The sequence below is a fragment of the Macadamia integrifolia genome, chromosome 9, assembly GCF_013358625.1.
Source record: "Macadamia integrifolia cultivar HAES 741 chromosome 9, SCU_Mint_v3, whole genome shotgun sequence".
NCBI classification, from domain to species: Eukaryota; Viridiplantae; Streptophyta; class Magnoliopsida; order Proteales; family Proteaceae; genus Macadamia; species Macadamia integrifolia.
In genome coordinates, this window is record NC_056565.1 from 14,355,232 (window position 1) to 14,382,422 (window position 27,191).

At 39.6% G+C, this 27,191-nt stretch overlaps 4 protein-coding genes across 4 annotated transcripts; 1 reads left to right on the top strand and 3 right to left on the bottom strand.

Moving 5' to 3' along the window:
* Nucleotides 1-9,226: 9,226 nt before the first annotated feature.
* Nucleotides 9,227-11,677, bottom strand: LOC122089279 (nuclear intron maturase 3, mitochondrial). The gene has a single exon (XM_042658876.1). The coding sequence runs from the start codon at nt 11,574-11,576 to the stop codon at nt 9,252-9,254; it is 2,325 nt and encodes a 774-aa protein (XP_042514810.1). The 5' UTR covers nt 11,577-11,677; the 3' UTR covers nt 9,227-9,251.
* A 971-nt stretch (nt 11,678-12,648) lies between these two features.
* LOC122089280 (50S ribosomal protein L11, chloroplastic-like) lies at nt 12,649-16,748 on the bottom strand. Its single transcript, XM_042658877.1, has 4 exons — nt 16,340-16,748; nt 15,832-16,004; nt 15,284-15,347; nt 12,649-13,423 (listed from the first exon to the last, which is right to left on the bottom strand). Exons 1-4 carry the CDS (start codon nt 16,563-16,565, stop codon nt 13,215-13,217), a joined length of 672 nt encoding a protein of 223 aa, XP_042514811.1. The 5' UTR covers nt 16,566-16,748; the 3' UTR covers nt 12,649-13,214.
* A 1,606-nt stretch (nt 16,749-18,354) lies between these two features.
* On the top strand, nt 18,355-20,046 carry LOC122088269 (protein TRANSPARENT TESTA GLABRA 1-like). The gene has a single exon (XM_042657468.1). The coding sequence runs from the start codon at nt 18,844-18,846 to the stop codon at nt 19,861-19,863; it is 1,020 nt and encodes a 339-aa protein (XP_042513402.1). The 5' UTR covers nt 18,355-18,843; the 3' UTR covers nt 19,864-20,046.
* A 4,616-nt stretch (nt 20,047-24,662) lies between these two features.
* Nucleotides 24,663-25,846, bottom strand: LOC122088580 (NDR1/HIN1-like protein 26). The gene is made up of 2 exons (XM_042657890.1): nt 24,921-25,846; nt 24,663-24,817 (listed from the first exon to the last, which is right to left on the bottom strand). The coding sequence occupies exon 1, from the start codon at nt 25,609-25,611 to the stop codon at nt 24,970-24,972; it is 642 nt and encodes a 213-aa protein (XP_042513824.1). The 5' UTR covers nt 25,612-25,846; the 3' UTR covers nt 24,663-24,817; nt 24,921-24,969.
* Between the last annotated feature and the right edge of the window lie 1,345 nt (nt 25,847-27,191).

The window sequence follows — 27,191 nt, forward strand, 5'->3', positions numbered from 1 at the left end:
ATTGTGCCGGTTTCCAAGTCCTTTCTGTGTGATTTATGATGATAGTTAACTCAGTGCAAAACAGGGGGCTTGATATTTGACACCACAAGGAAACCTTGTTCTATGTTCATGGGTGGAAAATCTCCTTTTCCCTTTTTCTTAGCTCTGAATTGCCAATCTTCTTCTTTTTTTCTTTTGTTTTTTGGTGCAGACTGAGTTGTCTAATCTGGAAGTTTAGAAAGAAGGATCCAGTCTTAGAACTCAATAGTGTCACAATTCTCAACTACCATGTGATGGGGGCATCAAACTGTATAGTCGAAAGAAGAAGAAAACCCAACCAGATCCATCTTTGAGATTGGAGGATTAGAAGAAACAAGAAAGAAGAAAGAAAGAGAGGAGTCGAACAAGCCTTCCAGCGCTGGGTTCGACCTCCCTTGTCCTCCCATTTGGCAGATCTTGTGGACCCCACCAAATCTTATTTGATTTTAGTACGTTGCTTTAATTCTAGTGTCATTTAACTATTTTACATAAATAGGAAACTAAGACTTCTTTCTATTGGTCTATTAGGTAGTTTTTTTTTTTTTTTTTCTTTCAAGCAATTGAGTTTCTAAATATCTTTATATATATATATATATATATTCTTGGAAGTTTTATTCTATTTAAGTGTAAGGCCATTGGCCATCATTTTGAATTATTGAATTATTGAATGAAAAGCACAAAGAAGTTGTCGCCCCTCTCTCACGATTCCTCTCTCTCTCTCGCCTCTAACTATTCTCCCCCTTCTCGATCTCTTTCTCTCTTTCAGTTCTCTCTTTTCTCGCCTCCCTCCCTCTACCATTCTTTTCTTTGTCACTGTGTCTATTCCTGGTTATTGTCATTACTACTGCAGCTGCTGAATACTATCGATTGGAGATCATCTCAGTTGCATAAGGCCCCATCGGAATGTTGTTGAACACTTCTTCAATAATCTGGATTGCTTTCTTTTATCCTCAGATTTGGGCAGCAGATAGGTAATGAACTGAACCTTTCCATTATCCCTTTGCTCCCTTATTAATTGCTTCATCCACTTCGATTAAACTCCCCTTTAGCCCAATGTTTGACCTTTATTTACCCACTGTTTTACCTTAGAAGTTGTTGATTTTCTTATTACAAGCATGATTGGTTTTGGAACATATAACATGAGATTCTTATCTATCTTAGGTGCTTAATAGGCTAGTGTTAGAACCTAACTTTGCTTGTTGCTACGTTCCCTATCCCATATTCCTTCTTAACGCTTGAGTGAGTTTTATGTGTTTTTCTTCTGAAACTATTATTGCTCATTAGTCTCACTTTATTTTGCATATCAATCTTGTTTGCTGAGTTTCCCTTATCTTATCCAACCTAAGTCCCTTGAGTTTATCCTACCTAGTTAGTTAATCTTGTAGGAAACCTAGTCACCTAGGAACCCCCTACATCATCTTGGTATTAGAGCATGATTTTGTCTAGGTTTAAGGTAATTAGGTACTGTTGTCCATTGTTTACATGTCTTACCTTTTGAGGTCTAGTCTCCGTCATAATTTGTCTGTAGTCAAGTCTGAGTTAAGAGAGCGTTACCATAGGTTAGAGGACCCTTTTCTTCCTTAGATTGGCGGGACCAAATGGCATTGGACGTTGTTCCCTCCAAAAGCACATACTTGAGAGAGAGATTTCTGACCTCAAAACTGAGAGGGATAATTACCTGTCTCAATTGAATATTCTGAGTAAACCTTAAGTCTTAAGTGGCAATCGTACCTTGGCTGCCCATCTCCTTATGTCCATTCATAGTGGTAGACCTTACCAGAATATGTCTGACCTTTCTCACACCCCCACCCAAGCTGAGCAGTTGGATGAATTCATGAAAGCCATCCAAGCTACCATCCAAGCTAGCCAAGCTATACAGGAGACATAGGTTGCCCATCTCCAAACCATTACCGATAAGTTGGTTGCCCTCGAGACAAGTGCCCAAAACCCTGATGGACAGTAAAGCCGTAACATAGCTGGCACTGAACCTAGGGACCAAGGCCTTAACCCTGAGAAAGTCAATGAGAATAATCACGCTGATGGTTATGACCAGATAGGGGATAATTTCTAAGGCCTAGGGCATGGTAGAGGTCGGGGTAGGGGTCGAGGTCCACCGCCAAGACACTATACCCAATATGGAGACGATGAGAGTTATGAGCATCATGATAAGGGCTTCGATGTCAGACGGATGATTAAGGTAGATGCCCCTACTTATGATGGTCAAATTGATGCTAAGATCCTTCTGGATTGGATTAAGTAGATGGATAGGTACTTTGATTTTTACGATATACCAGAGGAAGTCCGATACCGATTTGCTAAGTTCAAGCTTATCGGAGTCGTCCAGAACTTTTGGATAGACCTAGAGTACAAAGAGGACCACCTAGGACTTGAGCCAATCACCAGCTAGGTAGAAATGCAAGAGAGGCTCAAGAGGAAATTTTTGTCTATCACATATAGGCTCCAGTTGTTGAATAAAATGAAAACCCTGAAACAAGGAAAGTTGACTGTGACCGAATACATGAGCAAGTTCAATGAATTGAAAATTAAAAGCCATATTTGGGAGGATGTTGAGCAGACACTATCCAGATTCTTTACTGGGCTAAACTCTGAAATTCAGTCTCGTATGGAACCCCACCTAGTGCGAGATATTCCACAAGCCTTCAGGATAGCCCTTGAGGAGGAATCTTCTACGAGAATTTATTCTTAGAGGAAGAGCTTCCAAGCTGGGGAGTCCCAATTTAGAAAACCACCCCAAGGCTCGACTAGATTTCTAAAACCCCCTGTTGCACCATAAGTCAATTTGACAACAGGGATAAAGGGATTTTGGGAGAAGCGCCCAAGAGTAGTGGGCAACAACAGTGCTTCAAGTGTTGTGGATTTGGTCACTTCTCCAGAGAGTGTCCCAATAGGAATCTTTATATGAGAGAGCAAACTCCTGAAGAAGGTGACCAAGAGGGTTTTTAGGACCATGAGTATGAGGACCATAGACCAGATGAGACCATATCTGATGAGGATGTCGAAGAGGCCGGTGACCTCACGCTTGGTATTGTATGGTGCATGGTCTCACAACCTAGGAGTAGCGATGATTGGTGATGAATTAATATTTTCATCACTTACATATGTCATCAGGGCAAGAACTGCTACGTCGCCATAGACAATGGGAGTTGCATGAATGTGGTTACCAAGAGTATTATTGTTTGAATGGGCCTCAAACCTGATCCCACCCTAAGCCTTATAAGGTTGCCTGGGTAGATCAATCCACCATCCCTATTAATCTAAGGTGTCTAGTTCCCTTACACTTTACAGGATATGAAGATCGAGTGTGGTGTGATGTCCTAGAGATGGATGTTGCCCACATCATCCTAAGTAGACCCTGGTTATATGACCAGGATTTCACCAATTATTGAAAGTCTAACACCTATATCTTTGAGTTCAAAGGGAAGAAAATTAAGCTGACCCCCAGTGCCCCTAAGGAAGTAAGGGTTCCAGAACACAAGGGAAGTACATCCAAATACACCCCCACCAAAATACTCAACATTTTAAATCAGCAACAATTTAAAGGAGAGTTTCAAGGGTTAGGAGTGATTCATGCTCTAGTTTCCATATAGAGTAATATCGATAGATCATGCTCATTTACTGAGGCTCCTAGAAAAGTACAATCCTTATTGAAGAAATTTGAGAGGTTATTCCCGGAAGAACTGCCTGATGAGTTACCGTCGATGTGTGACATCCAGCACGCTATTAACTTAGTTCCAAGGTCCTCTCTTCCGAACTTACCCCATTACCGAATGAATCCCAAAGAGCATGTCGAACTCAAGTGGCAAGTGGGTGAATTTTTACAGAAGGGATTCATTAGGCAGAGCCTTAACCTGTGTGCAGTACCTGCCTTACTCATGCCAAAGAAAGATGACACCTGGTGTATGTGTGTTGATAGTAGGGTCATCAATAAGATCACTGTTAAGTATAGGTTCCCTATCCCTAGGCTTGATGACATGTTGGATATGATGGTCAACTCATCGATCTTCTTGAAGATTGATCTTAAGAGTGAGTACTACCAAATTCAGGTTAGGCCTGGAGATGAGTGAGAGACAGCCTTCAAGACGAAGGACGGTATTTTTGAGTGGTTAATCATGCCTTTTGGCTTATCAAATACCCCTAGCACCTTCATGAGGATAATGAATCAAGTGCTTCAACCATTCATTGGCAAGTTCCTAGTGGTTTACTTTGATGACATCCTCATCTATAGTAAAACCCCGTCTTCCCACTTTGATCACTTACAGAAGATTTTTCATGTGCTCTTACAAAAGAAACTTTATGTCAACCTTAAGAAGTGCACCTTCATGAGTGATCAAGTCATCTTTTTAGGATTTGTTGTTTCAGCCCAAGGAGTGTCTGCTGACCCTGAGAAAGTGAAAGTGATTGTAGAGTGGCCTAAGCCAATTAATGTCCATGAAGTGCGAAGTTTTCATGCTTAGCCACCTTCTACAGGAGGTTCGTTTATCGGTTTAGTTCCATTATATCTCCTATCACAGATTACATGAAAAAGAAGGAGTTTCAATGGAATAAGAGTGCTATGAATGCCTTTACTGAGATTAAAAAGTTCATGACTGAGGCCCCCATCCTGCGCCTCCTAGATTTTTCTAAGGTCTTCGAAGTAAACTGTGATGCATCTGGTGTTGGAATAGGTGGTGTCCTAGGGCAAGGGACACTCTGTTAATTTAGTGAGAAACTTAATGAAGCAAGGCAACGATATTCCATATATGACAAAAAATTCTATGTGGTTGTCCAATCATTATACTATTGACGACATTACCTTCTACCGTAAGAATTCGTGCTATTCTCTGAACACCAGGCTCTGAGATACCTGAATGCCCAAAAGAAACTAAACCAGAGACATGCTAAGTGGGTCAAGTTTCTCCAAGAGTACACCATTGTACTCAAATATAGACCTAGTGTAGAGAATATCGTTGCAGATGCACTAAGTTGGGTGAACATGTTCCTCAGTCGCATAAACGCTAGGAGTTGGGCTAGTATGTTGGTCCAGACCATGAGTGTAGAGGTTATAGGATTCGAGCGGGTCAAGGACCAGTACCTCACCTGTCCTGATTTTAATGAGCCGTTCACTTCCTTGAGTGGAGGTAACCTTAACTGTCGCTCAGACTACCTACTTCAGGAGGGTTTCCTTTTTAAAGGAAGTAAGTTATGCATTCCCAGGACTTCATTCCGAGATTTTTTGATCTGGGAATTGCATGCTGGAGAGTCGTTGGCCATTTCGGTCGAGATAAGACCATCACCCTCGTTGAGGGTCGATTCTTTTGACCAGGACTGAAGAGAGATGTTGCTAGAATTGTAAGTCAATGTAGGGCATGCCAGACTGCCAAACAACAAAAGCAGAACACTGGTTTATACACTCCCTTACTCGTTCCCCATTCTCCTTGGCAGGACCTTAGCATGGACTTCATGCTTGGTCTATCAAACACTTTGAGAGGCCATGATTCTATTTATGTGATTGTAGATCGCTTCTCAAAGATGGCCCATTTCATCTCATGCTCTAAAACCTCTAATGCGTTCATAGTAGCCAAATTTTTATTTAACGAGGTTGTCAAGTACCATGGATTATCCCTCACCATAGTGTCAGATAGAGATGTCAAGTTCACCAGTCATTTTTGGAGGACCCTATGATGGATGATAGGCCAAACTCCGCTTTTCTTTAGCTTTCCACCCTCAAACTGATGGTCAGACTGAGGTTGTCAATAGAAGTTTAGAAAACTTGTTGCGTTGCCTCATAGGAGAACACTTTACCAGTTGGGATCGAGTCCTTAGCCAGACCAAGTTTGCATATAATAGTTCTAAGAACCGTACCACTAGTTTGCCCCCCCCCTTTGAGATTTGTTCAGGATACCAGCTCTAGGCACCCATCGACTCTGTCCCAGTTGTGTCCAGTTCTAGGACATCCCCGTCAATCGAGTCTTTTGCTCAGCATATACATGATTTGCATGCAGATATAAGAAGATAGATAGCACTGAGCAATGAGCAATATAGGTTGAAGGCAGATGTGCACAAAAGGCTACAAGAGTTTCAAGAGGGCGATATGGTGATGGTTAGAATTAAGCCGCAACGCTTTATTAGGGGAAAAGCGAGCAAGCTGCATGCTCGTAGCACAGGTCAGTTCAGAGTACTCAAGAGGATAGGTGCCAATGCGTATGTTCTTGACCTGCCAGCTAGCATGGAGATCAGTAATATTTTCAATATTAAAAATCTTGTCCCATACCATGGTACCTCTACCATTACCCCTTTCTATCCTGATGACTTTGAGTACTTCCCGTTCACCATTGATGAGACTACTGAACCAAACCAACCACTTTCCCCCACCTCATTACCACTTGTGCCTAAGGTCACGAGAAGGACTAAAGAAGTTGAGAAAATCCTTGATGAAAAGATTGTGTCTGCACACACAAGAGGTTCTAGAGAGTTCTTGATCAAGTGGCGTGGCCAATCGGGGATTGACAACACCAGGATCACATTGCAAGAAATCCAACGACTCAACCCAAGCCTGCTTGAGTACTACCTGAGTTGTAATTCACTGGAGGTGAATTTTTTTAAGTCGGGAAGAGTTGGTGGGGACATCAAGGTGTATAGTTGAAAGAAGAAGAAGATCCAACTAGATCCATCTTTGTGGTTGGAGGATTAGAAGAAACAAGAAAGAAGAATAAAGAAGAAGGAAAGAGAGAGGTCGAACCAAGCGCTAGGTTCGACCCTCTCCCTTGTCTTCCCATTCTACAGATCTTGTGGACCCCACCAAATCTTATTTGATTCTAGTACTTTGCTTTAATTCTAGTGTTATGTGACTATTTTACATAATTAGGAAACTAGGACTTCTTTCTATTGGTCTATTAGGTAGTTTTTTTTTTCTTTTATGCAATTGAGTTTCTAAATATCTTCTTTTTTTTTCTTGGAAGTTTTATTGAATTATTGAATGAAAAGCACAAAGAAGTTGTCTCCCCTCTCTCACGATTCCTCTCTATCGCCTCTACTATTCCCCCCTTCTTGATCTCTTTCTCTCTTTCGATTCTTTCTTTCTCTCCTCCCTCCCTCTACCATTCTTTTCTCTTTCATTGTATCTATTCCTAGTTATTGTCATGACTGCTGCAGCTGCTGATTACTACCGATTTGAGATCATCTTAGTTGCATAAGGCCCCATCGGAATGCTACTGAACACTTCTTCAATAGTCTGGACTGCTTTCTTTTATCCTCAGATTTGGGCAGTAGGTAGGTAATGAACTGAACCTTTCCATTCCTCCATTGCTCCCTTATTAATTGCTTCATCCACTTCCGTTAAACCCCCCCCCCTTTAGCTCATTGTTTGACCTTTATTTGCCCATTGTTTTACCTTAGAAGTTGCTGATTTTCTTATTACAAGCATGACTGGTTTTGGAACATATAACATTGGATTCTTATCTATTTTGGGTGCTTAATAAGCTAGTGTTAGAACCTAACTTTGCTTACTGCTATGTTCCCTATCCCATATTCCCCCTTGACGCTTGAGTGAGTTTTATGTGTTTTTCTTCTGAAACTATTATTGCTAATTGTTACATTGCTCATTAGTCTCACTTTATTTTGCATGTAAATCTTGTTTGCTGAGTTTCCCTTATTTTGTCTAACCCAAGTCTCTTGAATTTACCGTACTTAATTAGCTAATCTTGTAGGAAACTTAGTCACCTAAGAACCCCCTACATCACCATGCCTTCAATTTATCCCAAGAAGCACCTATATATGCTCATCATAGAAATAGTTCATCTTTTCACTATCTCACGATTCTCACCCATTGTTAAACCAGAGTCAAGATACAAAGATTTTTTACCCAAAAACAGAGTAAGAATAAAATATAATACTGTGACTGGGACTACCCAACTACAACCCTAATTTTTCCTTACTCTCTTTGACATTTCTGTTTTCCATCATTTCCATACTTCTGATAGATGACCTCTGTGGCATAAATACGTGCAGAGGTCAATGTACTATCCGAAAAACAAAACTCTCACAGTTTCTTGACAATCCGCTACCCCACATATCTACATCAACCATTGGCAAGTGGCAAAATACAGCATTGAAAATCCAAACTATCGGAAGGGGGCACTCCAATGCTTGGAATACAAAGAGCGTTCATGCCACAAGATACATATTTGAAAGGGGAAAAAAAATCAGATTAAACTAATTAGTATCTTTCAGCCATTCAAAGTGATAAGGTGCATGCTGAAGGCTTCAAAAGGACAAGACAAAGACCGAAAGTCGTGGAATGAGACACTGAGAGACCTAAACATGGTGAAACAAAAGAAGAAGAAGACTCATCTATTGCATCCAAAATAGGTGGGGATAGGCTTGTTTGGTTTGAATGAGTTGCAATTATCACAAATATGATAACTAACAAAGAGCACATCAGTTTTAAAGGTAAAATACATTTATATTTCAAAATGGGTAACTTCAGGTTTCCTCTTCCTACATTTTCCAACTTCCAGGATACACCACATTAGCACTCGAAGCAGTACCTTTGTTGTATATATAGGTACTCTTCCGAACAAAATAAACAAGAAAGAACAAATTGCAATTTCAGTCTTCTAACAAGAAGGAATCAAACATGGACATCCAAGTCCATGAACAAAAATATCATCAATTTTTGATTTTATATTTTCTGAACTCGTTTTTGTCATAAGGATCTTCTCATATTCTTCTTTTTTCTTGATTGATTCTTCCATCTTTTGAATTCTATCAAGGAGATTCTCATAGGCTGGAGGAGTTGGGGTGCTTGTTGTATCAGCTTTTGAATACTGCATAATTCGCAGGGCTTCTTTTAACTCATCAACTTCTTGTATCTTTGTTGCTAGCAGATGATAATATTTTTGTTCAGACTCTTTAAGAGCCTGTAATTCTGTTTTAAGCTGAGCTTCATTCTTTTGTATCTCTGCAATTCTTGAGCTTGTGGTATCACATTGGTCACAGTTGATCAATGCTTCTTTGAAACTTGTTGTATCCCTGACCTTAGATACTGGAAATCTAAGGGCTGGTGTTATAAAGAAATTAGGGCCTAGATAATAGAAGAAACATGTTTGTCCTGTGTAGATTAAATAAACCAACACAATCTTATAAATTTCACTTGCTCTACCGTGACCCCCCAGCATTTGGAGGGGATCGAAATCAAGTAGTAGTAGTATGGAACAAGAAATATTAATTTTTACTCAGTGCACATCCAGAAAAGAAGTACAATCAATGTCCTGGAGGGAGATTTTTCCCAGGTATAAATCATTTGAGTGATCAGAACAGAGTTGGAGGCATTTCCGGTTTAGACTCTCATGAATGGCTCCCATCCCAGGAACCCACTTGTCTTCATTCAATGGATTGACATTAAGACGGTTTTGCAGTAACCGGATCCGATAAACGCCAACATCTGTTCTATTGCAGAAGTGAGCCACACAAGAACATGGAGACTCGTCAGAAACTAATCTGATCAAAGTCATTGATAGTGTCCCATCCACAGGTTTTGGATCAGACAGATTATTATCACCCATCATCTTGATCTCCCTCTCTGTTGGGAAGTGCACTTCTTCCAAACCAGTTGCATCAGAAACTTTCAGATCCTTGGTGTAATGCTTAATTGCCTCACGTTTGGTTGACTCATGCTTTTCTGCTAGTGTCAATAAACAGGAGAACCTTAAGTGGTAGGTGACAACCGTTTTTACCAAACTGAAGTTTCGGCAGCAACAGAAGAAGTCCAGCCATCTCCTACCTACACCTGCATACCACTTGATGATATCAGTATCTTCCAAAGGAATTAGTAATTTGATTGGTCTTGGACGCCCCATTGAATTTGTAAACCCAGCTAATTTAACCGCTTTCCTAACAAGATGAATTGGTGCAGCAACTCTGATACACAATTTTGTCAAATCCTCCAGTGTGCTCCTCGAGTAACTCTTTCTTTCTTCTTCTTCTATTCTCCTGGCTTCTTCCTCCAAAGCTTTTCTAGCTTGAACTGGATTCAAAAATTTGTTTACTTGCTCTTCAAATTGGTCGTAAGCATCCACAAGCTGTTGGGGAAGCTGATTCCTAATATCTTTCAAAGTGAGAAAATCACCATATGACAGTTTCCGATGCCAATTTGAACGCTCTTCCAAGGAACCCAAGAACTCTTGCACCACTTCATCTGCCCAACCTCTAAAGATATCTCTGACCTGCATCTCAATATGGAAGTCAAATTTGAACCCTTCAGCCCTCTTTAACTTCTTAAAAACGTGATTTAAAATTTTCAAACCCAGTTTCTTTCTTCTCGTCTCCCTAGCATTTCTCAGCTCTAAAGCTCTACCCTCTTTCTGTTTAATGTACTTCTTCCGAGCCCTGATCGCTTTATCTGACAATGGAGGATGCAAAACTGAAGGTGGAACAGCCTGTAGTTCCATTCCTAAAAAGGCAATCCTCTCTGATACTGCACTGTGGATTGTAGTCTTTAGTCTATCTACCTTTAGCTCCAATATCCCCTCTAAAAATTCTACAATTTGATTCATTAAGTCTATCGTCAGTGGTTTCGAACCAGATGTTATCACCAGTATCTCATCCAAGTACCTAATTGCATACATTTTCACAGGTTTATGGAAAACCCTGGATGGAGGCAAAGAGGACTCCGAGGGATCGAATTTTGGATTGATACTGGCCATCTGCGTGCGGAGATCTTGCATTTCCTTATCCAGACTATTAAAGTAAACATTAATCAGAATTGGGGCGAGGTTACTTTCTTGGGGAAAGCCCCTTCCCATGGAAGAACCACCAAATTCAATCCTCACGGCTTCGGATTCGAAGAATCTCCATATAAGATCAATCAGAAGCTTATCTTCTATCTTAGCTTGGATAAAGGAACTTAGTTTACGAAGATGTGGGGCATCAAATTTGTGAGGATGAAAGCAAACATGAAACCACCAGTTAGGGTTTTGGACAGAGTGTTTAAGGTACCTAATCGCGGTGTGCCGACCCATACCAACACGGCCGCCGTAAGCAAAAGTAGCGAAACGCTCATCGTAGACAATCTCCAGCACGAGTCGAACAGCTTCAATAACGACTTTTAGTTTCAGATTGGGGAGGACCAAGGAATCGCCTTTCTTTCTCGAGGACAGCATTCTGAAGCAACAAGCTTTAACGTCAAATCGATTTTCTCGGAGTTCGCAAGCAGTGCGTTCCACGGAAAATCGCCGGGACACGGAGGCATAAAGAGAAGAATCGGAGGAGTTTTCGCCATTAGGGCCGCGTCGAGGACAGAGGTTATCGGAGGCAGCCAGTAGAACGGAGGGCACAGAGACGACGTTGGTGATGAGATCGGAGAATTTTCCATGGCGGTACTGCTGGAGAACTAAGGTTTCGAGATCGGCTCTGCTTATAGGTTTGGTACAGCTTTCAAATTCGGAAATCTCCGGCGCGTGCGAAGAATTACCGTTGAGATGTACTGAATAGAATCGCAGACAAGAGAAGGCTGAAACCCTCGTTTTCGACGAAATAACTCGTCCGAGGTTCAAACGCATCGAAACCAAAGGAGATCAATTACGGGCGGGAAAGGAACCACCAAACCAAACACTAGCCACGACCGACCGAAGGGTCCATTCTGTTTTTATATGGGGCCGTGGCTTAAGTATGTTAATCGTTTCGATTTTGATGTATACAATTTGATTCGATTCAAGGCTAAATTTAATTGGTGAAACCAAAATCAAATCATTTAATAAACGATTTCATATATTAAAATCAAAATCATTTAGAAATAATTTCAATTTAAATGATTTTAAATAGTTTTCTTATATTTTTAAATTTTTTATTAATTTCTTTACCTTTAAATTTTTTTTTAAAATAGATACAATTTGTAACATTGATTGTTTATTGTTATATGTTTTTTAATAATTATTTAATATAAACTTAATTTTTTTTATTGATATATATGTAAACTTAAGATTGAATGACTTAAAACACCTTGATTAACCAAAAAAAAAACTTAAACATATTACATTTATGTTAATCGATTTAGTGATTTATTTAAACAGTTTACTACTGGTTTAAAACTTTAAAACCGCAACCAAATCATTGTTTCAATTTTAAAACTAAAACTAAACCATTTAATAAACGGTTTCACAATTTCGACGTAAATGATTCAATTCAATTTCTGTTAATGATTTCGATTCCAAATGGCTACCTACTCTGACCCCCAACCGTAAATATGAAGAGCTACAGGCAACCCTGCTTCGGTGCTTCCATAACTAATTTCGATTGTAAAAGTCAAAGAAGATCACCTTTTAGACTGTAACAGATGAAGGAAACATCCACGATTCACATTTCACAGAGACTATATATGCATATTTACTAGTAAGAACTGAAGAAGATGCTTCCATCCCCTTAGAAGAAAGGAAAAAAAAAAAAGGTCATTGAAGCTACAGTAGAAGGGGAGGGATCGATTTACGTATTAGTTTTATCGAAAATGCAGTCACTTACGTCAGATATTAGGTCATAAATTGGGTGGAAGATAGAGGGGTAAGGAAATGTTGGATGTGTGATTAGTAGTTGCATTTGTATTTATTCTTTACTGCGATTACCTCATGCATTAGAACATTCATTCACCAACCTTTCCCTAAGAACCAGGAAGGCAGATCCCCCCTCAAGAGGATCCATTCTCTTGCTCAAAACTTGTCGTAAGGCACAGCATACACAAAAACTGAGACATTATTTACACAGTGGTGGCAGCCAGATAGAATGGCGACAGAAGTTGCCTCCCGCACTCGGTAGATTGGAATTGGGAGGGTTGCAGCTGCCCCAAGACAAAAAGAAGCTCCTTCGCACCTTCAATGTCTAACCAAGATTTTTTTAACTTAGGTTCCGCTCGTTTTCAGGTAAAGATTTTCCCCCAGACCCCCTTGGCGGGTTGGGAAAAATCTATCTGAAATCTTTCTTTTACGTGCTTCTTACTGGGAAACAAACAACAAAGCCGAAGAAGAAACAGAGGTGCTGACCTTTTAGTTCAAACGAGGTGCTGGGAGTAATGGGTGGGGGAATAGATATTTTTTTTTTCTTCAAACTAGTGATATATATTCAAAATTGGAAGAGAATGATGGCAGCTTGATTGCCATATTGTTCCATGGTAATTCTGGCAAAGCACATTTGGGACAGAACTGACAGTATCACACAAGTGCCTTCTTCTTGGGTTCAAGAACTGGAGGATCAATATCGATTCCCATATTAGCAGCAGTGCCCGCTATAATTCTCATGGCTGATTCAATGCTTGAACAGTTCAAGTCCGGCAACTTCTCTTCTGCAATTTTTCGTAATTGGTCAATCGTGATTTTCCCAACTTTCTCTAACTTCGGATCTTTGGAACCTTTCTGCACTCCTGCACATCCAATGGTCAATTGAATAAAGGTATTTTGGTAATGATGTGAGCAAACAAAAATGTTCAATTTATTTTGTGTGTGTGTGTGTGTGTGTGTGTGTGTGAGAGAGAGAGAGAGAGAGAGAGAGAGAGATCATCTATATTCTGTGACTTTGCCATACAACAAGAAGCCATAAATGCTACACTTCACTGGTGTAAAGAATTCTTATGAAAAAATGACATAACACAAAACCACAGGCACTAATCTTCAACCACATTGTCCTTGCATGCATCATTTAATTTTAGGGCAACATGGCGTGGTGTAAACTGTTAAGAGTAGAAATATAATGTTTCTCTCACATAGCATCCCTATTAAATAAGGCCTAGAAGCAGAAGCAACTGAGGAGGGGGACTAGTTTCAAGATTAATATTGATTTGGTAAATAGTGAAGTAAGGCCCTATAAAGATGTCTATTACGGACTTGGTCTCCTACAAAATGCAGAAGCTTTGGTCTGAAGCATACTAAATATCATCTTAGTTTGGAAATCAATAAACCAAGCAGAGCCACTTACACTGACATTAAACCATCAAAGCCACAAGAAAGTACATTAAGTATAGGCACTAAAGCTTTCTATGCAGGAACCAATGATAGCATTGACAAAAGAAGTGATATAACGCAAGTAATAGGCCCCAAAATGAAAATGAAGAACTGGATGTCTATCTAGGTTACAGAAAGCTGCAAATGGATTGGAATGATAGAATAGGATGCATGCGTTCCATTCCAAATCAATATGAAAAGGCTTAGTTGCATTGAGTCTATAATTAGTAACATCGCTCATCAAACCAAATACTCAAGAGAAGATATCAATCTAACACCTATGAAAAACATTAAAGCTTTGATATTGACTTCAGAGCTATTAATCACCTCAAATCAGAACTCTGAATGACACTAACTACCCTAAATATGATACAGGTTGGGGTTTAGGGTGAAGGAAGAATCAAAGTAAATAAACTAACACAACAACAATGAACATACATGATTCACCAATTGGTCCTATATTTAAAGATCACAAGGGATGCAAGGACAAACTTAAGCTCCCCAGGGCCAGAATCCTAGAATAGTCCTCTAAATAAATAAATAAACTTCAAGTCATGACCCACACAAAACTCAATCATTACTGTTGCATCCTTGACCATCCCTGAGGTTTCCCTTCCAAGTACAGCTTAGGAACCTAAGACTAGCACACAGACCAAGATAGAAAGCCAGGCAGAAGAGCTGTTCCCACGAGAGCCTTCCACCCAAATCTCCTATTCTCATCAACTCAGCCTGGTCTTCTTTGTCCTGAAGTACCAAAACATCTTAAAAAGCCTAGTTACTTATATTACCAAAATGCTTGTAACCTAATGAAAGAATTAGCAGTAGTTAGATGAGTTTAGAACTAGTTACATAAGTACAATGAAGGATGTTATGTAAGCAAATGGAAAAATAAATAAAAAAGGATTTATAAATCCTCTTAATGACACGACCATGAGCTTCCAATCATAATGTGGGGCCAGACGGCCAGTAGACTTTCAACAGGTATAAACAAGAAGAAAGCCATTTTTATCTCTTTCCAGCATCCTAGCGGTTGTCAAGCTGGCACCATGTTGTGCAACAAGCAGAAATTCTGGCTACAAGGTTAAATAACACAAATGCCTACTCACCCATTTAACACAAAATTCAAAACCAGAATAGTTGTGTCAATCAAAGAGAATAGCCCTTGAACGATTGATCATTGATCAAAGTGAGACCAACAACCATAAAAGAACAAGAATACAAGATACAACCAGTGATGCATGCGACTATCATTAAAATTTACAAGAGAATAAATAAGAACATACCAGCAGCCTTGAGCAGAAGAACAGAAGCAGGTGGAGTCTTCAGAATAAATGTAAAGCTTTTGTCCTGTAAGTGCAAATTTAATGTAACATGAAATCTTCAAATGAGCATGGATATCAGAAAGTATTATTTTGACCCCCTATCGGAACAGGAAACATCAACTAACATCTAAAATCAAAAGAAAGATAATAAGAACCTAAAATATGGCCTGTTCCTTCAGAATTTAATAATTACTACATTACACCAGAACTGTGGAAACTTAGTAATCTCTATACGGACTATACACACTATTTATCCTTTTATTGATAGGAAAGAAAAACTTATTCAAGTGAAATCTGAAGTTCTCTATGGTATGTACTGGTACATGCATGTAAAGCAAGAGAATGAGACCCTAAACTGGATCAATCCCATTATTCAAAAAGGGTTCCTCAAAAAAACAGAAAGAACAAGAGGTCCGAACCAAAGTATTGATCATTGTACTACCAAAGAATATAAGGAGTCAAAAGTAAAGAAATAAAATAAAAATTATCCAAGAAAGCCATCAACTTACTTCATAGACTGTAATTTCTACAGGAATCACATAACCAGCCTTTTCAGCAGTCCTTGCATTATAATCTTTACAGAAAGCCATGATATTGACACCCTTAGAACCAAGGGCCGGGCCAACGGGTGGTGCAGGTGTGGCCTTGCCTGCCTCTAGAGCAAGCTTAATCACTCCAGTCACTGTACCGAAAACAATGATAAACAAAGAAGGAGAGGAAGTGAACAAATTAAAGGAATATATTGCAACATACAATAGCTGATAAAGAAAGATTCAACACCCAAATAAAAGCCCCCCAAAAAAAATGTACGAAGAAATGAATTAATACTGGCACACAGTAAGTTTAAAATCCACAATTAATGGCATCCCCTAAAACTTCACAGGCAATGAAGTCTGACTACTGAATAAAAAATAAATAAATAAAGCAAACCAATTCAAGAAAACGAGCATCTTCACACTCCAATTAATGTCAGAATAACATAGGGCAAGAATTTGAAGAAACTAAACACAGTCAAACCTTTCTTGGCTTTTCCCCCAGGTTTGGGAGGCGCCATCGATTTCACAGTAAGAGACCTCGGAGCTGAAACCATAGACTGTTTTCTACTTGGCAACAGAGTAGAAAGATGCGTCTTTGACGCCAAGCTTACAGACGCAGGGAAGAAAGAGGTTGGAAGCTTGCCATAAATTGGAGGACGACATGAGATTTGCGAGAGAGGGAGGTGATGGGTGGACAGAGACGCCATAACCGGAGGAGTGGCAAAATTGATAAGGCTTGTAGCTCTTGAAAAGGTTTAATTTTGGTTGGAATTCTCTCCCGAGTCCGGAGTCCGGAGTCCGGAGTGCCGAGTCCCGAGTCTAATAAATTTTGGGGCAAGGGATTTTCCTTTTCCGACCCGCTAGGGTATCTACACAGAGAAGCGCAAGCGTACGATGTGCAACTGGACAGAAAACTGAATCCCGTCAATGGGAGAAATCAAAAAAACGCAAGGGGCAATCACGCTCCCTAATCGCGCACCTCAGCTTGCATAAGCTATGTTTGGAAGCCAACAAAAAGACAAAGAAAAAGAAAAAGAAAAGAAAATAGTGCACCCTCACCCATTTGAAACCCAAAAACCCACCTTTAGGGATGTCAAAAAAAGTCTGGTCCGCTCGAACCCGCCCTGAATCCGGTCAGCCTTGAGCTAAGTGTTTCAGCCCATGGAGATCCCCCATTTGAAAGCCAAAAACCCACCCCTATGAATGTCAAAAAAGTTTGGCCAGCCCAAACCAACCCTACCTAGCCCGCGCTGAGCAAGATTAAGGGCTGGGCTAAGTGTTTCAGCTCATGGGGTGAACTTGGGCTAAAATTTTCAGGCCTGATGCAGAGTTGGGCTTTGGCTGAGTTAAGAAACCTTAAAGCTGAGTTGAGGTTTTAAGAAACCCAATTCATTGACATGCTTATCCACCCCCTTGTGCTTATATGTGCCCACTCATTGGCCTCTACATTAGCATATGAGCCATGTGACCAAGAAGTTTATTTTCCTAAAAAGTAAATTACAAAAATGGCAAGAGAGTGCTATGGTGCAACATATTCGCTCCACTGCACTAATATGAGGGAGTGGATCGGTTTGAGGAATCAGATCAAATCAATCGAGTTTGATCGGTATTAGCGTTGATCGGTCCCAACTTTTGACCGATACTATATCGATAGATTGGTATAGATAAAAGGTAAAATGGTCAAAAATGATTTTAAAAGTAAAGTCAAGGATACTTTTGCCTGAATCAAGGCGATCCAAATCAATATTGACGTTGACTAGGGATGTCAATTGGTCGGTTCGGTTTGGTTTTCATTCGGGTTGAATCGGTTTTGGTCTAGGAATGAGGGAGACCAAAACCAATCCATTAAGGAACTTCGGTTTTAGTTGGTTTCGATTTTGATCCGATTTGGTTTTGGTTTATTTTGGTTTTTCAATATCGGGTTGATACTAGTTTAGATTGGTTTAGTATTGAGCTTAAACCATAATGAGATCTTACATTCATAACTTAATGACAAGATTTGATAAAAAAAAAACACTTTAAATTATATAATTAAATCATGATTTATTGTTGTAAGGGAAAAATAATTAATATTAAAACCAATGGATAACAGATTATTAAGAAGATAACTAATTTTGAAATCACAAAATGAACCTTATTATTCAATCATTCATTTAAGTATCCAACTAGTTTTGTATAATGAACAAGGAAATCAATAGAAGCATTATTACAATTTTAAATCAATTTCTTTATTCATAATCTAATATTGATTTGTAATAATTCCCTTTACAATAAAAAATATTCTCATTAATATTATAAAAGATAGATAGTCAATTCATCAATTTATAATCTTATAATCAATTTTTTTTTTTTTTTTTTTTTGTCATTTTCATTCAATTTGATTATTGATCGATTTGATTTTAACCGATTTTTAATGGCCCAACATACCTCCGTTCACAATCAATCTAAGAAAGATTGATTTGGTTCTGTTCGAGTTTTATCGATCAGATTGGTTAGGTTTTGACACCCTATTTCTCATATTGAATATCGAGTTGTCAGATATTTGCGGGATGGGGGCTATGATCATATCATGGATCATTTTCTCGAGAAAAAAAATTATTGTGGGATCAGATTGAACGAATTTTGGACTAAGGTCAATATGGTCGACGGTCTCCGGCATCTGCCATTGAGTATTGACTGGTGAAAGGAATGTTGAACTTTGAAATCTTGTAAGTTTACTGTCATACAAGAGGTGCAGGACAGGGTCACACTCACAGGAGACGCAGCTCCCTTATTTCAGTATCAAACAGTGCAACTTCAGAATAACAGGAGCATTTTACCGATTTCTGATATCGGATTTCCGTGGGACGGGTACGGGGCCGGGGAAAGAGAAGAAGGAAGCCCTAGCTCTTTCTTCTTCTTCTTCTTCTTCTTTTCCCCATTTTTGAGGAGGCCTAGGGGGAAGAGGGGACCGACTTTAGAAAAATTAGTACACGGAAGAAAGAAATGGAGAACTCGACCACCCAAGAATCCCATCTCAGGTCGGATAATTTCTTCACGTACGACTCGCCGTACCCAATCTATGCGATGGCCTTCTCTTCTTCTCCATCCCCCTCTTCCGAAAAAACCCACCGTATCGCCGTCGGTAGCTTCTTGGAAGAGTACAACAACAAAGTCGACATCGTCTCCTTCGACGATGAAACCCTAACTTTCAGAACCAATCCCAATCTCTCTTTCGACCATCCTTACCCCCCGACCAAGCTCATGTTCCACCCCCTACGGAACTCTTCCGAGATTCTGGCCTCCACCGGGGATTATCTTCGACTCTGGGAAGTTCGTGACAATTCGATTGAGCCCAGATCTGTTTTCAACAACTGCAAGACCAGCGAGTTCTGCGCCCCGCTTACTTCGTTCGATTGGAACGAATTGGAGCCCCGGAGGATTGGTACTTCGAGCATAGATACAACCTGCACGATTTGGGACATCGAAAGAGGCGTCGTCGAGACGCAACTTATCGCGCACGATAAGGAGGTCTACGACATCGCCTGGGGTGAGGCCGGGGTGTTTGCTTCCGTTTCGGCTGATGGGTCCGTTCGGATGTTTGACTTGAGGGATAAGGAGCACTCCACGATTATCTACGAGAGCCCTCTTCCTGATACGCCGCTGCTTAGATTGGCGTGGAACAAGCAGGACCTGAGGTACATGGCCACCATCTTGATGGATAGCAATAAGGTGGTGATTTTGGATATTCGTTCACCAACCATGCCGGTCGCTGAGTTGGAAAGGCACCAGGCGAGCGTCAATGCCATTGCCTGGGCACCGCAGAGTTGCCGACACATCTGCTCTGCGAGTGATGACACGCAGGCTCTCATTTGGGAGCTGCCCACAGTTGCCGGTCCAAGCGGTATCGATCCCATTCTGGCATATTCCGCGGGGTCCGAGATTAACCAGCTGCAGTGGTCGGCAGCTCAGCCTGATTGGATTGCCATTTCATTCGCCTCCAAAATGCAGTTGCTCAAGGTTTGAGACTTGAGGTTTGTCTTAATTTCTCCCTTCGTCAATCTAAGATGTGCATCCGACTGCAATTTTGGCAATGTTAGGATTGTATACTTAAATATGTTTAACATGCACTTATGCTAGGCATGGCTTGTTTAGATGACTTCTACCTGTGTTGTTAGGTTGCCAAAGAAGAGGCTCTATTTTGTTTCCCCTCCCTCCTCCCTCCTCCCTCCTCCCTCCTCCCTCTCTCCTCTTTTCTGTTTTGAATGAAATCTTATAGTTGATATGGCTAATCCAATGGCCACTTTCTTCTTCTTTTTTTCTTTTCTTTTCTTTTTTTTTTTTTTTTGTGTTTTTTTTTTTTTTCAGGTTTGTGGTGTTTATATGCAGATCTTTCAAAATGAGAATACTAATGTTTAGTTTCCATTTTCGTTTTTCCCCCCTTTTAAATTGATTTGTGCAGCCATTGTGTTCAATGCATGGTTGACTCATGTTGTCAATAGGAAGAAGGATTTATGGATAGGATAAATCACATGGTAAATCTAATAAAATAGTCAATACATCATAAATCCTCAACATTTTTTAATCGTTTCCAGTATTTATTATTTTATTTTTAATTTTTAATTTTTAATCATCAATATGTCCTTATATTTTTGTTATGTTCATGTTCCCATGCAATTTAGTATGGGTCTAGTTGACACTTGGATGGTGTATTTAGGCACTTAGATCGAGTATTCCCCATGTTAGGTCTGTTGTAATACCAAAACCCTAACCCCTTGCTCCATAGGAGATGGAAAGAATGATCGTTCATGAAATGCTTTCGGTGCACATGGCTGAAGGTCTAAACCATCTGTCTCCTAATTTCCAAGTGATGAAAGGGATTTATTGCCGCTTCTTAAAATCTTTCAGCATTGGTTGAATATTTCTAAGTGATATTCTGGACTTGTCATGGAGGTGGCACTGTGCTCCAATAGATGAAAGGAGAAATCTCCTGTGGATCTTTGTTCTTGTGGCTGATCAATAGGGGATAACTAGGATTTTGTGATGGAAGGATAGAAGAATTTGAGTTTTGGAATGGGTGAATAGTGCTATCTGTGGGAGATGGATCCTTGTTCAAACTGTGTTGCTGGATAGTACATGGTGGGTTTCTTGGTGGATTCCAAGGGACTATACCTCTGGATTCCTGTCCCGTTATCTTTGATTATTATCTTCTACTTTGTTTTACCATATTCAATAGGTCTGTCTAGGTCCTCTTTTATTCCTACCTTGCGATCTGCTGTTTGCTGGTCAGTCTTCAGTTTGTTTTGATCTGTCATCTCTCCCTGGTAGCGGATCAGAAACACCAAATTTATTATACTGGGTTTTGTTTATATACTCTCTTGAACTATTCTGAAAATCTGCATTGGACCTTTAAGTATTCTAGTTTCAGCATTACTCTGTTTTCCTTGTTCCACTAGGATCACTCTGCACATCCTTCTCTAGATCTCAGTTTGTTGAGATGGTGTAAGCAGATTGTGATAACTGATCAGAAGACTACTCGACCTGAATATCAGGTCATTCTGATCATTATTTTCAAGTTATAAAATTTCGCTCCAAGTTCTCTCTGTTTTGATGATCCTGTACTGCAAATTCCTTCGTAGTTCTAGTTGGGATTTGAGTTTTGTGTTGGTTGTGCTGGTCTAAGTGGGTGCATTGCATACTATAGAACTCAAATGGTCCCATGCAATTTTATACTGGGTATATATATTCAATATTTTTTAGGGTCAAATTTTTAGTGTTCATGCCCCATTAATGTATTTATACGTTTGCTTTTATGTTTATGAGTAGCAGTATGGTTGGATGACTAGAAAGCCATCCTTGGTCCAACACTCCAACCTGCTTTTTTGAATGGCAAGAGGAAGTCTTAAACGTTCACCTTACCGTATGGAGGTCTAATTTTTCTGATGCATCTATGTCCTTTTGGGAGTTAATGTGATGCATAACCTGGAAAACTATTGGAGCATTCCCCTCTTTTAATTGAAATTGATAGAAAAGGGGAAGCACACTTGGTACTTTGTGGGTATTGCAAAAGCAGATTCTTAGAGTCTTAAATCATTATTTGAGGAACCATCTGAATTGGCCTCCATCGATTTCGATTCCATTTCTTCTGGAGTTGGCCTGAATCCCAGAAAAATCCCCAATTTTTTAGGCCGAAATCGGCAAGAATAGGGAATAGGATTGAGCCAACTCCAATTGATTCACTGATTTTGTTTCTTAGAACCATGGTCTTAATTGATAAATTAAGAGCTGTAGAAGTTGCTAATGGCTTAAAGGCTATACGTTGTGCAGAATGGTAGAATGATCAAAACTACCATATGGGAGTGCCTAAGTTAGTCGCAGGTACAGAAATTATGAGGAATATAATAGGATTCCATGGATTTGATCGGTTTCGGTTATGTGGGGATTGTTTATCAAGCCCCTTGTTCATAAGTTCAATGTCAGATATTTGGCGCTTTGGCTTGTCACTTGCGCTGTCGATTCAAATACTTTGACCAAAAATTAAAATGGAAGCTAATCTTGGCTAAAAGACTGCTCCCTTGGATTAGCAAGAGCATGCTCCAACCGTTGGTTCCAATATATCACTTTGTGGGAGTCATTGCCATTCTATTGCTATGACACTTTTTCGTTTTGGTTCTCTGATGCCATGGCATCCAGGGATTTAGGTATTGAAATTGATCGTTGTTGTTGTCAATGTGGAAATAAAATTTTCCCCTATAGTTAAAAAATAAAAAATAAATAAAATAAAAAACCTATAAAACATTATTAATTAATCAATTCACCATGCAGCGTACTTCAATCTCTTAAATCTCCTAGGCTGAAAAGAATTTTACTTTATTTTTTTATTTTTTGCGATAGAAAAGAACTTCAACTGAAAAGCTCCCCATGAACCGAAAACTCCTATGGAAAGGATTTTTTTTTTTTTTTTTTTTTTTTTTTTTTTAAAGGCCATGTATCATATTTCAACCTCAAACTTGACCACTTACCCTCCTATGAAATGCGTTATCCTCTCATGTTTGTCCATGCACCCACCATTTTATTATCATGCACCATTTTAATATCAAAGCCAAGTTAGGACAGGTTAAACTTAATGTGACATTTTATTATCATGCACCATATTTAATATCATGCACTGTCTTAATAGTGTAAAAATGTTAATTTCTTGCTTTGTCACATTGGAAACTCGGTTTATTCTGAGATTTGACATGTTAGTAGGGGATTTTAATGTCTACTTATCCACAAAATTTTAAGCCCGTCCAACATGACATATCTAGGTTCTGAGCAAGGGATTTTAGTGTTCCTATAGATGAGGAGTTATTGGGAGTGACCCATTTAGGAAATTTTAAGACAAAGACGGTTCTCTTTCATCCATGGTGAGGAGAGAATCTCTTAATCGGCAAGATTTGTCCCAATGATTTTGAATAAAAAAGATATTTTAAATCTTCATGAGGAACCTGAGGAGAGAATCTCTTAATCGACAAGATTTGTCCTAATGATTTTGAATGAAAAAGATATTTTAAATCTTCATGAGAAACCTCAGGGCCCGTTTGATAACATTTCAAGAAGCGCGTTTCTATGTCCAAAAACGGTAGAAACGGAACAAAAAGCGTTTGATAAAACAGTTTTGTTTCACTTGTTTTGAGAAATAGAAATAGAAATTTCTATCTATTTATGGTTCAAGAAACTACCTAGGAGAAACAAGTTTCTAGAAATGACTTGTGGTCATACTTTCGTTGGTTATTATCGACTTTTAGAAACATGACTTATCAAACACTTTCAATTTCATTTCTGTTTTTAAAAACGAAAATTTATGTTTCTATCGTCTCTTGAAACAAAAACGATAAAAATATTATCAAACGGGTCCCAAATTAATGATAAGACTCACCATTCCAAGAATCAGCATCAACTCACTTTGTCCGAAAGAAATTCTCTCTCCAACCTTTTTCTTTTTACGTAAATTCTCTGTTCAACCTCCTGGGTGAAAAGAAAATTTTAGCAGGACAGCTTTATGAGGTTTTTCAATCTCGAGTCAATGCATGATATGTTTTTTTGAAAAGGTGATTTATGCCACACGCCAACCACTGTTATTTTATAAGATAAGATTAAAGGACATAGGCGACGAGAATGGTAAACTTCTGTTACGTTCCAATATAGACTTTAGACTTTTAATACTTGGGCACGCGCGAGGCATCAGGTATTTATGATTTCCCATCTCCGGCCAGTTCTCCACAGATCCCATTTTAATGTATAAGCTCGTTTCTTAGAGAGTAACAAAAATGCACATGTAAGAAGACCCTTCATTTTGTTTTATTGATCTTCTTAGCCGAATTGCTCCTCCTTTGTTTCCCTTTCTCCCTATCCATAAGAGCATCATCGAAGATCATTTGGAACATCCAATCGAGTCTCAAGAAGAAAAGGTAGTGGTGTTAGAACGAAAATAGAAAAGCTAGCTGCTACGGGAGTAGATATTTCAAGATTCTTTTTAACTCACAAAAAGCTTTAGGTTCATTTTCCTGCCTTTTGTGTGTGTGTGTGTTTTTTTTTTTTTTTCTTTTATTTTTTTATTTTTTTATTTTTTTTCTAAGGGTTCTGCCTGGAATCTCATCATCACCATCATCCAACACCCTCCCCATCTCTCACCAATATTTTACACAAAAACAAAAAGGAACACCCAAAATAGAATGAACGTACGTTTGTCGGCATAGAACAACTCACCATATCTCTTTCAAACCAACCTTTGCTTCCCATTTCCTTCACCCTTAAAGTTGATCAAAGAAAAACAGAGAAAGGGAAGGAGAAGATAAGGTATATAGCATCCCACTTCAATTTACACCACAGCTTTCCATCCTATCTTTAAGTGAGTATTACAGAAAGCGATCCAGTGATATATATAAGCGTCTAACTTTACATAGATACAATATATATATTCACGAATCAGAATCACCTGAGCAAAGAGAAGAAGCAAAGACGAAATAACAAGATTAAAAGGGGGGAAAAAAAGAAAAAAAAGAAATCAAAAAGAATTAAACTTAGCAGAAGCTACTTACACTACATGGATAGAGTAGCTGGATAGGTTGTTGGGTTGAGCATGTAAATTCAAACAATAGTAGAACATTGAGCGCCTTGTTTGGAACTCACAGGGGGTGGTATGAATACAACGTATGGACGAAAGGCGATAATGGCAACACAATCCACATTAAACCGATATCGGCCGGAAACCCAGGTCCAAACCTTCCATCGGAGCCTTCCGTTCACCTTCAGACTTAAAACCAGACTACCTGCTGTCTGATCCCGACCCACTTCGTAACCAAGAGATGGGGCCACGGGGAGGCCCTGTCCTACCAAGGAAGCTGTCAACAGATTGCTATCTTCATGGCCTTGATAGAATGGAGGAAGAGAAGTGTAGAGAGTAATCTGTTGGCCCTTGTAGGAGGCGTAGACTTGGAGCTGGTCGTAGTAGACCCCAACCTTCTTATTTGGGTTCATGGTGACCATAGTGACTTGTATGGAAGAGTTGAGAAGGTGAGGTGCTGTGACGTCTAATTGGTAGATATCGGCTTCTTTGAGGTAGAACTCAGGCTTGGAAGGGCGTAGGATGAGCCAGACAAGGAAGATGAGTGAGAAAACAGAGAGAAGAAAGGTGGAGAAGGCGTAGAGTAGCCTCTTGGGTAGGTTTTCTATGTTGAATCCGTTCTTATTGGCGCAGTGCTTTGGAGATTTGGTGTGGAACTGAGACATTTGCTAAGAGTAGGAGGGAGGTGGTTAGTGGAACTCTGGAAGGGAGGAGTTAGTTGGTTCTCAATACAAAGTAGTGAAGACTAGGCGATGTCCCGATGTTATAAGGCAAGCCGCAATGGAAGAGAAGAGAGGAGATTTGGGGTTTGATTAAATAAAGGAGAAGCAACAAACAAACCAACAAAGCAACCAGGACGCATATATTCAGCAATCAGCATCACGAAAAAAAGCAGCAATTATTATCATTTCGCACTCCCTTGCTTTTGACTGGAAATTAAGCTCCTGGTGGTGGGTGGCAGAAGGAGGTAAATGGTAAATGGTTATTATTTACACTAGCTATATTATGTATACCAGTTTATGCCCATCCACGGATCTTGATGTCATCTCCGTTTATTAGGTGTTGTGTTTTTAACATTACTGGTGGCCTCGTGGGAATGAATCTCCTGGTCAACAACAACATCTTGGGCCCTTATTGATTGATTGATCGATCGATCGATCGAGTGGGTCCCATGCATCATCTCGTGGGTGCAAAGTAAAAGTCCCTAACAGGTAACAGTCTCCACATGATCATGCAGTGATCAATGATGATATTGGTGGGCACTCGATCGATCAGCAGGAGCAGCACAGCAATGAAGAAGGAATATAAAAAGACGAGACTTGAATATTCTGGAGTTACATAGTCACATTGGGATGGATGCCTGGACATTTTATGTGTTGAAATTAAAATAAACTACTTTTTCTTTTGTCTCTACGATTGGGATCCCACTAATGCATAATGTCTATCAGTTCATGGCCTTGAACTTGAAGAAAGGTGGGTACCGGGTAGGCTGGTACCCTTCCCTTCCCTTCCTCCCTTCCCTTCCCTTCCTAGCTTTTCTCAATTTTCAAAAACTTTTATGGTTAAGACATTCTACTACTTATATATGTTTTTTTTAACCACTTATGCTCTTTGACTAAATGTATATATGGAATCAATTTTCAAATCCATATAAAATGGTAATGGAACTTTGAATCATCATCTCATACTGGGACAGCGTTAAAGTGGACTAGATGTTGAAATGATGACCTAAGTATATATCGTGGTTGTGTCGATGGACGTTGCCCCGCCGGTGTACTCATATCTGGCCTCCTTGTGAATATCATAAGAAGGGTGAAATAAGTCTATTTGGTATCCTAAGCAAAATTAATAGTGAGAGGGACCTCCACCCACCCTTTTCAGGACCTTCAAAAGAGAATTTTAGTCTTGGGATTTGGGACTAAAGAAGATTTGGAGACGTTTAAAACCAAGGACTTAAGAGAGGGGGGACGAAGAGGCTAACCTTTATTTGATGGCCTAGCGCTAGCGTTCTTTTATTTGTTTTCATTCTAGGAATCGTAATAGAGTCGTGGGGGAGCCACTCAAACGTTGCTTCTCAATTCTCAATGAAAAGGTTGTTCTCCCACTCCGACCCCATCAGCCTTATTTCATCCGAGAGGCCCGTCCTTGGTTTTCCCATTACGTGGATGGATCTACTACTCTCGTCTCCTGGCCTCCTCCGTCAATTTAGCTCAATATTCAACAATATATTGTATTGTACTCCGTG

What these genes read in the sequence shown, in the direction of transcription:
- LOC122089279 (XM_042658876.1), bottom strand. Translation starts at nt 11,576, where the DNA reads ATGCGTTTGAACCTCGGACGAGTTATTTCGTCGAAAACGAGGGTTTCA.
- LOC122089280 (XM_042658877.1), bottom strand. Translation starts at nt 16,565, where the DNA reads ATGGCGTCTCTGTCCACCCATCACCTCCCTCTCTCGCAAATCTCATGT. An exon ending in TGGGGGAAAAGCCAAGAAAG is followed by an intron (nt 16,005 to 16,339) that starts GTTTGACTGTGT and finishes TTTTCGGTACAG; the next exon opens with TGACTGGAGTGATTAAGCTT. An exon ending in TCTTCTGCTCAAGGCTGCTG is followed by an intron (nt 13,424 to 15,283) that starts GTATGTTCTTAT and finishes TTGGATGTGCAG; the next exon opens with GAGTGCAGAAAGGTTCCAAA.
- LOC122088269 (XM_042657468.1), top strand. Translation starts at nt 18,844, where the DNA reads ATGGAGAACTCGACCACCCAAGAATCCCATCTCAGGTCGGATAATTTC.
- LOC122088580 (XM_042657890.1), bottom strand. Translation starts at nt 25,611, where the DNA reads ATGTCTCAGTTCCACACCAAATCTCCAAAGCACTGCGCCAATAAGAAC.